Source organism: Haliotis rufescens, unplaced genomic scaffold (genome assembly GCF_023055435.1).
Source record: "Haliotis rufescens isolate VD_foot unplaced genomic scaffold, xgHalRufe1.0.p SCAF_23, whole genome shotgun sequence".
In the NCBI taxonomy this organism is placed as follows: domain Eukaryota; kingdom Metazoa; phylum Mollusca; class Gastropoda; order Lepetellida; family Haliotidae; genus Haliotis; species Haliotis rufescens.
Window position 1 is genome coordinate 6,222,241 of NW_025963924.1, and position 18,069 is coordinate 6,240,309.

At 44.1% G+C, this 18,069-nt stretch overlaps 1 protein-coding gene across 1 annotated transcript; it reads right to left on the reverse strand.

The window, feature by feature from the left end:
* Positions 1 to 7,212: 7,212 nt before the first annotated feature.
* Positions 7,213 to 18,069, reverse strand: LOC124146558. The gene is made up of 3 exons (XM_046516899.2): positions 17,653 to 18,069; positions 10,671 to 10,928; positions 7,213 to 8,688 (listed from the first exon to the last, which is right to left on the reverse strand). Exons 1-3 carry the CDS (start codon positions 17,885 to 17,887, stop codon positions 8,411 to 8,413), a joined length of 771 nt encoding a protein of 256 aa, XP_046372855.1. The 5' UTR covers positions 17,888 to 18,069; the 3' UTR covers positions 7,213 to 8,410.

An 18,069-nucleotide genomic window follows, 5' to 3' on the forward strand; every position in this document is an offset into this window, starting at 1 on the left:
CCTCTGTGACGACGTCTACTGGTTGACCTCTTTGTGTCACGACGTCTACTGGTGGCCTCCTCTGTCACGGCGTCTACTGGTTGACCTCCTCTGTCACGGCGCATAATGATTGGCCTCCTCTGTCACGGCGTCTACTGGTTGACCTCCTCTGTCACGGCGCATAATGATTGTCTCCTCTGTCACGGCGTCTACTGGTTGACCTCCTCTGTCACGGCGTCTACTGGTTCGCCTCCTCTGTCACGACGTCTACTGGTTGACCGCCTCTGTCACGGCGTTTACTGGTAGCTTCCTCTGTCACGACGTCTACTGGTTGGCCTCCTCTGTCACGACGTCTACTGGTTGGCCTCCTCTGTCACGACGTCTACTGGTTGGCCTCCTCTGTCACGACGTCTACTGGTTGGCCTCCTCTGTCACGACGTCTACTGGTTGGCCTCCTCTGTCAAGTCGTTTACTGGTGGCTTCCTCTGTCACGGCGTCTAGTGGTTGGCCTCCTCTGCCGCGGCGACTAGTGGTGGCCTCCTCTGTCACCGCGACTACTGGTGGCCTCCTCTGTCACGGCGACTACTGGTGGCCTCCTCTGTCACGACGTTTACTGGTGGCTTCCTCTGTCACGGCGTCTAGTGGTTGGCCTCCTCTGCCGCGGCGACTAGTGGTGGCCTCCTCTGTCACGGCGACTACTGGTGGCCTCCTCTGTCACGGCGTTTACTGGTGGCTTCCTCTGTCACGGCGTTTACTGGTTGGCCTCCTCTGTCACGACGTCGACTGGTTAACCTCCTCTGTCACGACGTCTACTGGTTAACCTCCTCTGTCACGGCGTTTACTGGTGGCTTCCTCTGTCACGGCGTCAAGTGGTTGGCCTCCTCTGTCACGACGTTTACTGGTGGCTTCCTCTGTCACGGCGTTTACTGGTCGGCCTCCTCTGTCACGACGTCTACTGGGTGGCCTCCTCTGTCACGACGTCTACTGGCTGACCGCCTCTGTCACGTCGTTTACTGGTGGCTTCCTCTGTCACGGCGTCTAGTGGTTGGCCTCCTCTGCCGCGGCGACTACTGGTGGCCTCCTCTGTCACGGCGACTACTGGTGGCCTCCTCTGTCACGGCGTCTGCAGGTTGACCTCTGTCACGGCGTCTACTGGTTGACCTCCTCTGTCACGTCGTTTACTGGTGGCTTCCTCTGTCACGACGTCTACTGGTTGGCCTCCTCTGCCGCGGCGACTACTGGTGGCCTCCTCTGTCACGGCGACTACTGGTGGCCTCCTCTGTCACGGCGACTACTGGTGGCCTCCTCTGTCACGGCGACTACTGGTGGCTTCCTCTGTCACGACGTCTACTGGTGGCCTCCTCTGTCACGGCGACTACTGGTGGCCTCCTCTGCCGCGGCGACTACTGGTGGCCTCCTCTGTCACGGCGACTACTGGTGGCCTCCTCTGTCACGACGTCTACTGGTGGCCTCCTCTGTCACGGCGACTACTGGTGGCCTCCTCTGTCACGGCGTCTACTGGTGGCCTCCTCTGTCACGACGTCTAGTGGTTTTCCCCCTCTGTCACGGCGTCCACTGTTTGACCTCCTCTGTCACTGCGTCTTGTGGTTGACCACCTCTGTCACTATTTACTTTGCAAGATGTTACTAATGAACAAATACACTTTTGAGCTCTTTTGGTTTTGCAAATTTACACCAGGAATATCTATACACAAACATATACCAATACATGTACATGACAAAATGTGGATGTATACTCATATAAGTCAAGATGTGAATGGGAATTTTCTACATTATCAATGGCCGTTGAACACGCTCGTGTGTCGTTTCAAATGACTTCATAAAGTGACTTCTTTACGTTAAATGGATTAAGATAAGCAGTATGGAAAACAGTTTGGGATATCTCAGTAACCGCCTTCACATTCAGATAATTTTGCAGACCGCCTCCGTGGTCTAGTGGTAGAGCGTCCGCCCGGGGAGCGGAAGGTCCGGGGTTCGATCCCAAGCCGCGTCATACCAAAAGACGTTAAAAGATGGTACTTGTTGTTACCCTGTCTGGCGCTCGACATTAAGGGGCTTTAACAAGGACTGGTCGGCTCGGAGTCAGTATACTGTAGCTGAATGGGGTATTCATGTTAAACTGCGGCATGGTATCTCAGTGAGCTAGCACTATAAATCGGCATCAGTCCGGACTAGTACAAGCAGCCACACAAACACACACACGTACATGCACGTCGCTATATAAGTGCAATAATCTTGGACGCGACGTTAAACCCCATTTCACCTCACCTCACCTCACCTCAGATAAGTTTGCGCAGGCGGCCAAAAATGGTCCACGACACTGAAACTCGTCCAGGTGTTTCAGGGAGGACTTAAACTGCGGTAACCAAATCCGTGTTGCTTCCTATAAACGATTTTGATGTTCACTGGTAGCTTCACAGAGCTACGGGCTGCCCCATAGTGGGTTTCTAATAGATTGCCACTCATAGATTCACACGCAATCCCGTCCCTGTATTAATGCAGTAACAACCCATTTCACATCACCACTGACCAATGGTTATAATCTGGAACACGCGTTTCCATCAAACTTAAGCACATCGTGTTTACACCTTCGGTGTTGACGTCAGTGATGATTCAGATGCAGATCTGTGCTGTCAGTGCGGTTCACGTGAAGCCGTGTCGGGAAGACGTGATGTGTCACCGTGATCACGTAGGCCGTGTACACGTCGCCATGCCGACCCTGGGGTCACCAACCTGCCTGTTCACCTGCTGAGAGGGGGGCGGGATGCTGGTGCTTGAGTCTGAAGTGTGAGTAAGTCTGTGAATGCTCTGTGAACAAGTGCACTTTTAATCGTTCACATGTTATCATGAGAATACTGTACATATTTCAAACACCACTTGTCAACTGCACTGCTTGTGATGGATCTAGTGTGTCGTACGTTGTGAAGAGAGCGCACACTCAAGCAACTCGTGATGTTGGATGAACAGAAATTGAATGACGTCAGGGATGGGGGGACAGTCGTGTTGACTCGATTATTTATTTATTTATTTATTTATTTATTTATTTATTTATTTATTTATTTATTTATTTATTTATTTATTTATTTATTTATTTATTTATTTATTTGTTGTTTTACGCCACACTATGCAATATTCCAGCTATTTGACGGCGGTCTGTAAATAATCGAGTCTGGACCAGACAATCTAGTGGGAGACGTCATGATCATCTATCCACGAAATTGGGATACGATAACATGCATCAACCAAGTCAGCAAGCCTAATCACCCGATCCCGTTAGTCGCCCCTTACGACAAGCATAGTCGCCTTTTACGGCAGTTGCTGTAGACCTATTCTACCCCGGATCTTCACGGGTCAATAAGTATTGAGTCACCTGAGGTTACCACATTTCTGTCAGACATGGTTGACTAGATTCACCCTGTGTTAACCAGTATTATTAAAATAAAATAGCCAAAATAAAACGCACAACATGCAATCTAAGATATAATACAATTTGGTTGCCTGGAGAAACACAACAGCCACGTGCATAGCTATAACACACAACAATGGGAGGTTAATAAGTATTTCATTGCTAGACAAAGCAGCCAATTGTACCTGATCTATTTAGTCCATGTAAAACGACAAGAACGTTAACAATAACGCATAGTGCAGATATGCAAAGTCAAACAAAGTTGCATTATCTATTTTAAAGTATTGAATTTTTCTGACGCATATTATAATTCATATAGACCAAGTTAATTAGTTAGTTATGCTTTATTCATGATTGAATCAATAAATGAAACATATTTTCTTACCGATGACGTCACTTTGGGGCTGCTAACCGGAGTACCGCACCACAGGGGTTCACAGGGGTTCACAGGGGTTCACAGGGGTTCACTAGGTATGGGCAACCTAGGCCAACCGAAGTATGACATATATCTTTTTAACATATACATGTACTAACATTGGTTAACTAAGGTTAACTTGGGGTATACCTTGGTCAACACGAGATCACATGGTCCGGTGTTCCATACCGAATATAAGCTGTATTGACGTTGTATGTGTAGCTGCTCGCTGACGTTCCACTCAGTCGCAAAGTGTAATTCTAACCAATTCTAACCCGGATCTTCAGGGGTCACCGTATGCGGCGGGACTTGACATTGCACGGTTTTCAGTGAATTCGTACAATATCTCCGCTCCATCAATGCCCATGGTATTATTTTGGTAGCGGAACACGTCGATTCAGCCCAAATCAAAACATTGATAAACAATGAAAACAAAACACAAAACCATTAAAATTCCGGTTTGCAATTTAACTAGAAACTATGTGTCATTTTCTTTCAACGAATATTAAGAAACAAATAAGCTTTGTGCAGAGGAAGGAATTCTCAGAATTTGTTTGAGCCAGTTAGTCTTTGGAAACAAGTCCTTGGAATCAAGCGCAATACAAATAAACTCACATCATTCAAGGGGGCACGGGTGGCCCAGTCGTCTAAGGCGCCGCGATTCTCTGTGCAGAGTTACGTCCCTTGGGCACGACAGAAACCTATGATTGTGGGTTCGAATTCCTGTTCGCTCCGATTATGTTTCTAGGTTTGTCAGCTCCATACCCGTGCTCGTGGGTTTCACCGAAGTGGTAAACGTCTGAGACCTGCATCACTTCGGGCTTTCCTCCCGTATTAAGCTGACACACCGTGATATAAATGGAATACTGTTAAAAGCGGCGTTAAACCCAACTCACTCTGATAAATGTCATTCGTGATAGCGAGTGAACGATTAGCGGGGAGAAGATTCAACACTTCCCCTTATTCAGTGTGTCTATTTTCATGACAAAACATGTTTGGGACAAGCTCTATCAAGTTGTGACGAGTTGCGTCCCTTAGGTTGCGGGATTTGCAGATCCGCAATCTCATTAAAATCAGATCTTAGTTCTCGCTATCGCTAAACAAAGATCTGAGGACATCCCATTAGGGGTCACGTGAGAACGACCTTTCATCCAACCAATCAGAGCGCCGCTTACCAGATCATGAAAGTGACAGTCGGAATGTGATTTCTAATTATGCAGCCTCGAAAACTTTAACTCCGAACGATAGTTACGGGTTTATCGATTGAATCCGTTCTATTTAGACTATCTATTAGCCATTCAAGAATGTTCTTTTGTTCAGGTTTCAAATTTGTAATCGAGAATATGTCAAAATATGTTTCGAAGCGTAGTCGCCAATTTGAAATTAGTGCCGTAAGGCACGAGAAAGCTGCCTTCTGATTGGTCATTCCATTGGTCGGTCAAAGTTTCCGCAAGGTCGGAATGTGTTTTCTAATCATGCTACTACGATATATTTACCGCGGGGTATTCCGAACGACAGTTACAGGTTTTATTATTATATCCATACAATCTATGCCATCTATAAGCCATTCCAGAATGTTCTTCTTATCAGCTTTAAAATTTTAATCGAGAATACGTCAAAATATGTTTCGAAGGTAGTCGCCAGTTTGAAACTAGTGTCGTAAAGCTCGAGAAAGCTGCCTTCTGATTGGCCAATGTCGATTTCTTGTCAGTCATTACATTGGTCGGTCAAAATTCGCGAAAGGTCGTTCTGACGTGACCCGAAATGGGATGTCCTCAGATCTTTGTTTAGCGAAAACTAAGGTCTGATTTTAATGAGATTGGCAGATTTGCCAGCGCAATGTCGCTGTGGAAAAGCGATCAATACTGTTTATGTTGATTTGACAGAGTTTGCCTTTGTCCCTTTGATGACATGATGCGCTAGTCTGTTCTTATCCTAGATTTGCCTCCATAGTAATACCCCATAAAGTTCACATGCGCCTCTATATATATGTGCGTATATGTGCATAAGTGTGTAGAAATACATACGTGAGGATACTTGTCATGTGAACGCGTTTACTAATGTGTGTATATTTACACCTGGAGCAAATTTGCATCATGTCTGGAGCAGGTGCAAATGTAAAATAATGTAAATTTGCACTATGTGTATATGTTGCAATGTGAACGTTTATGTCAACGGAAGAGGGTGATCTAATTAATATCTGTTCTTTTGCCAACACCAAACAAATTGTCAACAGTTGCAAACTTTTATGCGAATATACAGAGTTGAGCGGACGGTGTTTTCTTTTGGTTTCAAGGAGTCAAAACTATGTGTACAAACTAAATCAAACACATGTTGCTTTATGCGAAAATTTTCGGTGAAGTAACTCTCTTCTCATTCAACTTTGATTGGAAAACAATCTGTTTTGTGTTGAAAGTCGTGAACAGACTGACGTATATGTGTACCTTACACAAATAACTATATTTACACATCTTAGATGCTTTTCATGTGAACGCACAGTAAATTTACATATACGCAAGTATGTATGGTTACACCTGTGCAAAATTACTTACGTTAGTAAATGTTGTGCATGTGAACGAGGTATAAGTGAGTTTGGTTTTACGCCGCTTTTAGCAATATTCCCATGCACATGCACCTCTATACACATGTGTGTATATTTGCTGTGTGAGTATACTTCTCATGTGAACGCGTTTACTCATGTGTGTATATTTACACCAGGAGCAGATTTACATCGTGTCTGAAGCAGGTGCAACAGTAAATGTAAATTTGTCTGTATGTATTATGTTGTCATGTGAATGTTTATGCCAACGTCAGAGGATGATCTAATTATAATATCTGTTGATTTGCCAACACCATGCGAATTGTCAACAGTTCTGTATTCTATTCAGTGTACAGCAATAAAAAAACATTTATGCGGATATCCAGAGCTGGGCAGACTGTTTTCTTTTGGTTTCAAGGAGTCTATGCTTGTCCTTCAAAGGTGACTAACAGGATCGGGTGGTCAGGCTCGCTGACTTGGTTGATACATGTCATCGATTCCAATTGCGGGGATCGATGCTCATGATGTCAATCACTGGACTGTCTTGACCAGACTCGATTATTTTACAGACCGCCGTCATATAGCTGTAATATTGCTGAGTGCGGCGTTAAACAACAAACAAACAAACAAACAAAAGCATAGTACATTTACATATACACACGTATGTACAGTTACACAGGTGCAAAATTAACTACGTGAGTAAATGTTGTGCATGTTAACAGGGCATTAGGCATGAAAAGCCAACGCCTTAACCACCATTCTACAACAGCACCAATACGCTTCAAAAATGGGCCAAGCGTCCAATGCTCCTCGTGTAATTTAACGGCCGCGGCAAAATGAAAACAACACGTGATGAATCTCTCCGCTTTATTTCAGCAAGGCAAACCAATACATTGCATTTTTTATTGTGCAAAAGTGTGCAAAATATTAGAAAACTGTACGTTTTGGTGCGTGCTTCTTAACATGGATTCCGTGAAAGATCAACAAATAGAGTAGTCAACAAATTTAGGCACCACTGTTGAGGGTATTGCATGACATCAACTCACTGTCAGTATAACAAACAGTTTGACTTCTTACTTGGAATTGTTACTGTAAGTATATTTACACATGCCGTATATTATGCAAGTCATTCACAAAAGTGTGTTTTATCACATTATGCCGCAATTGAACATTTTCAAGAAACTTGACATAAACACCATGACAGCAAAAACAACCTTGAAACGGAAGGAAAGGCAGATTGAAAAGACACTGCACGAGAAGCATGTAGTGCACGTGCAAATCATGCTGTCGCCAGAGGACATAAACTGTCAGGCTGTTTCGTGCATGTGGTACGTATTGGTAAGATTATGCAGATGAAATCACAAACATAGGTTCAGATAATTATTATATAAATAACGTCACATACATCTATGTTTTATTACTTAAATAATTAATCTGATGAACTAAGCTAAAACGAAAACTGTGAAAGTGAGTGAGTTTGGTTTTACGCCGCTAAGCGACAGCTTATCCATATTAAGGTCTGGGTTGGGTTTCACAACTGTAGCAAGGTGGGGAATCGAATTCGGTCCTTCTGTGTGACACTTTAGACACAAGTCTACCACATCTCCCAATTGTCTTTTAAAGCGTCACACGGTATGAAATATTTTGATAAATATATTTTGTTTATCTCACGCCTTTGATTATTGTTTATCTTTATTAAGCGACCACTTGCAAAAGAAGGCGGTCTGAATGTGTGAAGGGCTCAGTAAATTCGAACTCAAGTGGTCTCGTAGTGCAATCTGTTTGTTATAATGTATCGCCACTAAATAGTTTATGACCGATTAACACATTCACTTTTAGTTCATCGGTGAATAATCTCTCCACTAATTCACTCCAGTTTTAACAATTTGTTTTTTTTACATTATTGACTAGTTCGATAATTTCATGGCAAGGGAGACACATTAGAGAATATGTAATAGAGAGGAAAATAATATACACGTTGCAATACACAAAAACGTTATATTCACAACGGTCACTGATCTCAAATAGTTCTCGTCGCTAGGTGGAGCTTACTATTTTCCTTCATTCAGCCCGCCATATTGTCTTGGGATTTGGGCCAAATCGTCACATCTGTTCGTCTCCACGCTGAAGATGCGTGGTTGACCGGACCTACTGGACGCGCATGAGCCAGAATACAATGTCCTCTGATTCTTGCATTCGGCGAAGTATGGGGTCCAGCTCCGTCCCTCCCACGGCTGGACACCGTCCGGCTTGTCGGCGCAGCTGGCGTAGCGATACACACAGGGCTTGCAGTGCGCACTCCGTCCACAGAGGTTCCGCGCATACTGGCCTGCAATGCAAAATAGTGAGAGAGTGAGTATGGTTTAACGTCGCTTTAATTAATATTCCAGCAATATCTCGGCAGGGGACACCATAAATTGGGCTTCAGATATTGTACTAATGTGAATATCGAACCTGGTCCTTTGGTGTGACAAGCGAACGCTTTAACCACAAGACTACCCCACCTAACCTTCAATATTGTCCAGTCAGGTGGAAGCTGAGACAACAAAACTTAACGTCGAGGGGAATGTCTGAGTAACTCTCCATTCCTTCAAAATAATGGAGCAGAGGCCCCGCAGGGGCCGAGGCCGTGTGTATATGTTGCAATGTGAACGTTTATGTCAACGTAAGAGGGTGACCTAATTAATATCTGTTCTTTTGCCAACACCAAACAAATTGTCAACAGTTGCCAACTTTTATGCGAATATACAGAGTTAATTAGCGGAAGGTGTTTTCTTTTGGTTTCAAGGAGTCAAAACTTTGTGTACAAATTAAATTAATCACATGTTGCTTCACGCGAATTTTTTCGGTGAAGTAACTCTCTTCTCATTCAACTTTGATTGGAAAACAACCTGTTTTGTGTTGAAAGTAGTGAACAGACTGACGAATATGTGTGCCTTACACAATTTACATACTTTATTAACACACCTTAGATGCTTTTCATATGAACACATAGTAAATTTACATATACGCACGTATGTATAGTTACACGTGTGTAAAATTACTTTTAAAATAACGTTAGTAAATGCTGTGCATATGAACGGGGTATTAGTCACGAACTGAGGCGCCTCAGGCGACTGGACTGCCCGCGCCCATAATGATATGAAAAAAATACCGATGGCTGTTGAAAGTAGTTTACAATTCGCTTTATCCACAATTTCCCCTTGTTTCAGAAGCCATGCATGTGGAAGTCAACGGAGAAGATGTTTGGCATTGAGACGTTGGTAGAACGTAAAGGCGAGAAAGGTTTAAGAAGTGTCACGTTTCCATAAAAATGTTCACATCTTCATTCAGAACAGGGGAGCAATGGCGGCCCAGTCGTCTAAGGCACCGCGATTCTCTGTGCAGAGTTACGTCCCTTGGGCACGCCAGAAACCTATGATTGTGGGTTCGAATCCCGGTTCGCCCCGATTATGTTTCTAGGTTTGACAGCACCTGTGGGTTTCACCTGTGGGCTGCTTGTACTAGTCCGGACTGATGTCGATTTATAGTGCTAGCACACTGTGATATCATGCCGCAGTTCAACATAGATACCCCACTCAGACACAGTATACTGACTTCGAGCCGACCAGTCCTTGTTTTAGCCCTTTAATGCCGAGCGTCAGACAGGGTAACAACAAGTACCATCTTTTAACGTCTTTTGGTATGACGCGGTCGGGGATCGAACCCCGGACCTCCCGCTCTCCGGGCGGACGCTCTACTTCTAGACCACGGAGGCGGTTTCCACCCCTATGAACAACAGTTACTACAATTTAATGGTAAACTTGCTTTCAACAATTGTAATACTGACGGTGGACGCTGTAATATAGTCCTCGCCACTTGAAACAGAATCACGAAATATCGCGATGTTGAAGTGATGAAGATAAGGAATACAGTAATTTTAGTAATGACAAAAATGGCAATTTTCAAAACATATTCTTTTTGATAGCAATAAACTCATCATTGAGTTTTGATCACGTTGGTACAATTCGGGTAAGAATCGGCATTCAGGTGACTGCGAGCGGTTATATTTAGCAGTGAACTTGGTCAATAGACCTTTAAATACTACATCTGCTAGTGTTTTCTTTCGGTTCGGTCTGGAAATGTACGTACGCTGCACATGCTGTTAAACATAGCCGAAATATAGTCACCTGAGCTTACCCGGAAAGTAATCCCTCACCCGTCCTTCCCTACTTCCCCCCCCCCCCCCCCCCCCCATGTGACGGGTGTGTGATCAGTGTGGAGGGTGTTGACATGAGAGACCCCCCCCCCCCCCCCCCCCCCCCAACTCACATGGTTCTCTGGGTTCCTGCTTGCCACCACAGGACACGCGGGTGAAGTCATCACATTCCCCAGTGACGCCGTTAAAATAGCTTGGGTATTCACACTCCCCAGCATACGCCGGCATGTTGTCGTAGATGTCGTCGTCCACAGTCTTGGAGCAGTTGATGTAGGTGGCACAGTTGGTTGGGGAGGCAAAGAGGCACGCACGTCCGTTTCTCTCGGCCCGACATCTCTCACACAGACGGATGATGTCAGAGTCAGTCTGCACTGTAAGAATATAGATCATGATTATGTAATAGTGACGAGCGAACGCTTTAACCACCAGACTACCCCAACGCTCATGCAATAAACTTGTAGTCCAGTCAGATGGTAGAGGAATAAAGAAAGCTTTGCCTTCAACAAACCAACTGGTGAATTTACGACAGGTTGAAAATAGAAGATGGGAGCAGTGAATTATATTCCTGTTGAACTTGTCAAGCAGCATTCAATATTGCGAGTGAATTGGGTTTAACGCCGCTTTGAACAGTATTCCAGTTATATCACAGCGTGTCAGCTTAATGTGGGAGGAAAGCCCGAAGTGATACAGGTCTTAGACGATTACCACTTCGGTGAAACCCACGAGCACGGGTATGGTGCTGACAAACATTGAAACATAATCAGGGCGAACCCGCGATTACAGGTTTCTCGCATGCCCAAGGGACGCAACTCTGCATAGCAAATTCCAGAGCCTCAGACGACTTACCCACAACGTGGTCCAGATATGGTCCAAGACGTTTACCACTTTGGTGAAACCACGAGCACGGATGTATTGCCAACACACTTACAAACATAATCAGGGGGTGATATATCAAATAATGCCACATATAAGGCCAGTTTCTTTTTTGAGGAAGAAATCTGCCAAAACCACGCATCAGTACTATCAACATTTGGCTTGATTCCAAAACCTCAACATGTCCATTCCTCTTTTGTACTGGATTCCAAAGCTCCATAAACATCCGTACAGAGAGACATAAATTGCTTTGTCCAGCACGTGTACCACCAATTCCCAGTCTCAACCATAGTCCTTAACACAATCAAGGAAGGACTTTCTTTTTATTCACAGAAAATAATTGAGATAAGTGGAATTGATACCATATGGATTCTCAAAAACTCAAAGGATAAATTGACTTTTTACAATCTCAGAAAAGAAACAAGTTCATTTCTGTCAAGACATTTGATTTTTCAACTTTGTACACCACTTTCCCACTATCTTCCCGAGGCAAAGGAGTTAACTGACTATAAAAGTCCAGTTTCCACCCTTGCCGAACTAGGCTGGTATTATGGAGTTACGTTTTGTCTGGACTGACGAGTCTGTGCATAGTTCAATCAAAATCGCGCACCGAAATCGAAATCCGGTTCGTAAACTGTCGTGCAGATTTCGATCGATTTCAGGATTTGCAAAGCATGTGCATCGCCAATTCGTTGTCAGCAGACATTTTCCAAATCCGTTCATGTTTTTAATCAAGGTGCTCACGTGATTTGATGCATTTCGCGATGTAAGACCCGTTTTATCACAATATAGATCTTGATTATCGATCAGATCGTCCTGACTGGGCGCAACCTTTTTGTGTGAAGCAAACGCAAGTGATACGAGAGGTGGAATCTGATTGGTCCATAGGAGAGGCTAAGAAGGGACATAATTGGTAATAGCCACTGGGGGCGCAACGGTCGAGCCCAGTAATTCAAGCCTAGTTCGGCAAGGGTGGAGCTGGACTTTTAAAGTCAGTTAACTCTCTTGGCTCGGGAAGATGCTTTCCCGCATGATAAGCTTCATTCCTTGATCCCTGCGGCTTTTGTGAAATGATGAACTTCCTCACTGATAACATCCATGTAAACTTTGGGGGAATACATTTAGGCAAGAAGTAGGCATCCCCACTGGTACACATTGTACCCCGCTTCTCGATGATCTGTTTCTTTATGCATATGAATCGGCATTTCAGCACGGATTGGCAAAGTAAAAACAAAGTAATTTGGCCAAGAAGTTTAACTTTTATCAGGTTTTGCGATGATCTGATATCGTTCAATAACCATCAAACTGCCTCATTTGTTTCATATTTAGATCTTTGATCCACAAAACTGTATGATAAGAGCGATGACTTCAACTTTCCAATAGTCAATCTTATTAAAATCGGACCTTAGTTCTCGCTATCGCTAAACAAAGATCTGAAGACATCCCATTAGGGGTCACGTCAGAACGACCTTTCATCCGAGCAATCAGAGCGTCGCTTACCAGATTATGAAAGTGACAGTCGGAATGTGATTTCTAATCATGCAACCTCGAAAACTTTAACACGGGGTATTCCGAACGATAGTTACGAGTTGAACGAGTGAATCCATACGATCTAAACCATCTATTAGCCATTCCAGAATGTTCTTTTGTTCAGGTTTCAAGTTTGTAATCGAGAATTTGTCAAATATGTTTCGAAGCGTAGTCGCCAATTTGAAATTAGTGAAATTAAGCACAAGAAAGCTGCCTTCTGATTGGCCATTCCATTGGTCGGTGAAAGTTCGCGCAAGGTCGGTCTGACGTGACCCGTAATGGGATGTCCTCAGATCTTTGTTTAGCCGTAGCGAGAACTTAGATCTGATTTTAATGAGATTGTCCAATAGTCAACTTTCCCTTCACGTAGAGCAATATTCCTGCAGTTCCAGCCCTTGGTGTCCACATTTCACAACTTTTAAGATACAATTGAGCATGCTCTTTCTTCCAAGATTTCAAAGGGATTTCTTGCTCAGAGGTTGTTTGGTCAAGGTTACAACACACAAGGCCTCAGTAAAGCTTTCAAAACGTTTTATGGTAGACGTGTCCATGACGTTTTCAAATTCGACGCATCCGCTACAAATCCCGGTTTTTACTTGTACCATATGTTCCGGTATTTTCCCAGGTGAACAGACCGCCTCCGTGGTATAATGGTAGAGCGTCCGCCCGGAGAGCGGAAGGTCCGGGGTTCGATCCCAAGCCGCGTCATACCAAAAGACGTTAAAAGATGGTACTTGTTGTTACCATGTCTGGCGCTCGGCATTTAAGGGCTAAAACAAGGACTGGTCGGCTCGGAGTGAGTATACTGTGTCTGGGTGGGGCATTCATGTTAAACTGCGGCATGGTATCTCAGTGAGCTAGCACTATAAATCAGCATCAGTCCGGACTAGTACAAGCAGCCACACACACACACAGCGTCGTGCATGCACGTCGCTATATAAGTGCAATAATCTTCGACGCGACGTTAAACCCCATTTCACCTCACCTCGCCTCACCACCCAGGTGAACAACTGACTTGCCTTTGTATGTGTTTGTGACGGGTGCCAAAAATAGGATACGATCACCTGGTATCGTCACTATTTGATTGTGATTCATTAACACATGCTTATGATATAGTCGGTATCGTACAATCGAATCTGCTTTCGGCAGAGGTTTCTTATGAATGTGGAAAGGGTTTTGTCGTTTTTATTAATTTACCTGCATCACTGTAGACTTCTCTCACATTAAGCCACGTGATTGAAACATTGATTCCAAACCAAAATCACGTCTTCTAAATGTTCGATGATTATATGTTAAACATTGAGTGTATACACGATGTGTGCCATGTCGCCTTTTTCTAAGGCCATGAGGGGGCACGAGTTGCGTCCCTTAGACGTGCAAGAATCGAATGATCGTCGGCTCGAATCTCATATTGGCTCTGATTATGGTTTTTGGTTTGTCAGAACCATACCGGTTCCCGTGAGTTCCGCCAACTGATGGTCTAAATTGAGTCACGTGGGTTCTCCTCCAATATAAAACAAAATATCTGAAAAAGTATTCATTGTCGTGTAAAGATTAACTCCAAGTATCCCGTAATTCAGCCGATGGATGGGGAAACAATACTTCACGATTGTACAGGTTAAAAAACTCGGCTTTTAATTGGACGCCAGGACTTCTTTTCATTCGTTCGTTCTTTCAGTGTACCATCCACGTGCTGATATGGAATGAGACGTCGCATAATTCTGGATTCTGATTCCGAAAACTAGTAAAGAACTTTGTATATATTCCCGCATATCCATCCATCCATCCATCCATCCATCATCCAGTGGTGGTGAGGGTTGGGGTAGCCTAGTGGTTAAAGTGTTCGCTCGTCACGCCGAAGACCCGGGTTCGATTCGATACAATGTGTGAAACCCATTTCTGGTGTCCCCCGCCGTGATATTGCTGGAATATTGCTAAAAGCGGGGTAAAACATACTCACTCACTCCAGTGGTGGTATGCATGTCAGACATCAACTTGTTCATGTTCGAAAACTTTAAAATAGCTAACTGAGCCGTTGTAACGTTACGTAAACAGTTGTGACCCACTTTAACTAACATTCTAGCACTCGCCGATGTTGACTTATAAAAATTTTAACTTGTATTTGTTAAAGTTAGTGAATTTAATGCAACAGCACGTTTCATGTTGTTTTTTGTACAAACGTAAGTGATACGTATATGCTAAATGTGAATGCTATTAGCGAGCTTTTTTTGCACAACCCGGTCGATCGATGATGTTTGTTTGTTTGTTGTTTAAAGCTGAACTCAGCAATATTCCAGCTATATGACGGGTCTGTAATAATCGAGTATGGGCCAGACCATCCAGTGATTGACATCATGAGCATCGATCTACGCAATTGGGATACGATGAAATGCATCAACCAAGTCAGCAAGCCTATTAGTCGCCTCTTACGACAATCATAATCACCACTTATGTACCTATTCTCTACCCGGATCGTCACACGTCTCGATCGATGGTGCGTCTGTTTGCATGAAAATGACTTCCTTCGTCATCAACAGACTCACATGTTTCTAGCGAAGGGTCGCGCATGGGAGAGTCGCCGTTTGATTGAACCCAGCAAAGATCAAGTGCAGAGTAGACCGTCTATCCCCTGTCAAGAGGGTGGGTTCAACGCTATGCTGGTGACGCTTGGCAGACGGATTTAGATGAGTGTTGGAAACGACGCGGCTGACACGAATGTAAAGATGACGTAGACATGTCAACCTGTAGTTGCTGTAAAGCGTGTCAGCGTCTGGAATGTTTCAGGAGAAAGCGACGAGACCTAAAATGTAACCTTTAGGTGAAAAAACTTCACAGTCAATCGAGAAATACTGTTGACACAATTTTAGTTTCAAAGCCACGGCGAAAAGCCGGTGAGTGACCGAGGATGGTTTTACGCTGCTTTTAGCAATATTCCAGCAATCTCACAACGGGGAGACGACCGAAATTGGTTTCACGCGTACGTTGGGAATTAAACTCAGGTTTTCGGGGCGACGAACGAATACTTTAACCACTGGGCTATCAACCAGGAACACCAGGATTCGATACCCTGCATTGGTACCATGTGTGAAGACCATTTCTGGTGTCCCTGGTGTGATATTGCTGGTGTGTTGATGGTATGTTGCTGGAGTGAGTGAGTTGGGTTTAACGCCGCTTTTAACAGTATTCCAGTTATATCACGGTGTGTCAGCTTAATGTGGGAGGAAAGCCCGAAGTGATGCAGGTCTCAGACGTTTACCACTTCGGTGAAACCCACGAGCACGGGTATGGTGCTGACAAACATTGAAACATAATCGGGGCGAACAGGGATTCGAACCCACACTCATAGGTTTCTGGCGTGCCCAAGGGACGCATCTCTGCACAGCGAATCGCGGCGCCTTAGACGACTGGGCCACCCGTGCCCCCGAATGTTGCTGGAATATTGCTGGTATGTTCTTGGTATGTTCTTGGTATATTGCTGGTTTGTTCTTGGTATATTGCTGGTTTGTTCATGGTATATTGCTGGTATGTTCTTGGTATATTGCTGGTATGTTCTTGGTATATTGCCGGTATGTTCTTGGTATATTGCTGGTATATTGCTGGTATGTAAGAGCGGTGTTTGACCAGCTCAATCTCATGGGTTTAACTTAAGTGGGAGTACCAGAAACCTACGATCGTGGGTCGAGTCCTGGTTCGCCCTGATTATGTTTCTAAGTTTGTCAACACAATAACCGTGCTCGTGGGTTTCACCGAAGTGGTAAACGTCTGAGACCTGCATCACTTCGAGCTTTCCCGTATCAAGCTGACACGCGGTCATATTACCAAACTGACGTTAAACCCAACTCACTCACTCTCCAATTCTATCACGGGTGGTGTTGCTCACGTTCTAAAAAATATTCAATTATTTGTTTTTTAAATATCTTTATCGGGGGGGCCATAGCTATTTTTAAGGATTTCAGCTCGGAAAAAAAGATTGTTTCCGAGCCTAGCTCTAACTTCCTTAGGCATATCTATGAAGCTGTTTGTGCCATCATACTATACAAGAACTTTGACTTTCGCCTTTATTTATAACTGGCTTCCAAACTCACCACATAAAGCCGTTAAAAGCTCCTGTCGTACGTTGTACCAATTTCATAATCATGGATGTCGTAAAAAACAGTGTAAAAGTAATATTAAATGAACTTCAAGAATTCCATATGTGAATGTTGAAGAAAAAAGAAAATAATACATACAGGCTGGAACTATACATTTACATACATGTTTTGTAAATAACTGAAAAAGACGTTGATATTTTAATCAAAATTAAATTATTGTAAATAAGTTTAGAACGTATTCTAGGACACTCCTTCATTTTCACGTTGTGAACGTTTTCAAAGTTATTTGTTTGTGCAGAACTTATTTCGAACTCCTCGTGAATAAATCGGTGAGTGAGTATCTGTTTACGCCGCTTTTAGCAATATCTTTGCAATATTATAGTGAGTTAGTAAATATGGTTTTACGCCGCTTTTAGCAATACTAGTATTCCAGCAATATCACGGCGGAAATGGTCTTCACACATTACCCATGTCGGGAATCGAACCCGTGTCTTCGGCGTGACGAGCGAACGCTTTAACCACTAGGCTACCCCACCGCCCCGCAAAGTGATAGAGGGGAGCACGAAGAATAAGCTTTATAAACACATTCTCCAACACTCACCTATAGGACACTGTGTGTTCCTGATATCGTCTTGGTCGACGCACGTCTTTGAAACTGGAGAGAACACCCGTTCATTTGGACACGGGAAATCTCGGCGGAAAGAGCCGATGGATAAGGTAAAATGGGTACAATTTCCGGGAATTGCCGAAAACCAATCTCGAAAGTCGTTTTGACCAACACACACCGCCGCCAACATGCACAGCACCGCTGCCGTCGCTGTAACACCCGACATCATGTACGGAGAATATGGGCACGTGTATCCTCCACGAGACTTTCAAGGTGTAATGTCCGGATGAGCAATAATGATCGCTCTGCGGATTTCTTTAAAGTAACCTTTTTTCGTGTGTAGTGCTGGATTTAAACGTGATGCTATACCAACGCCCTCTATTGTTCACGGGCACTACGTCACGTGGCCTG

Excerpts from the sequence above, each read along its gene's own strand:
- LOC124146558 (XM_046516899.2), bottom strand. The coding sequence starts at position 17,887 with ATGATGTCGGGTGTTACAGCGACGGCAGCGGTGCTGTGCATGTTGGCG. Across the intron at positions 10,929-17,652 it reads GAACACACAGTGTCCTATAG|TGCAGACTGACTCTGACATC; the intron begins GTGAGTGTTGGA and ends ATATTCTTACAG. Across the intron at positions 8,689-10,670 it reads GCAGGAACCCAGAGAACCAT|GCCAGTATGCGCGGAACCTC; the intron begins GTGAGTTGGGGG and ends TTTGCATTGCAG.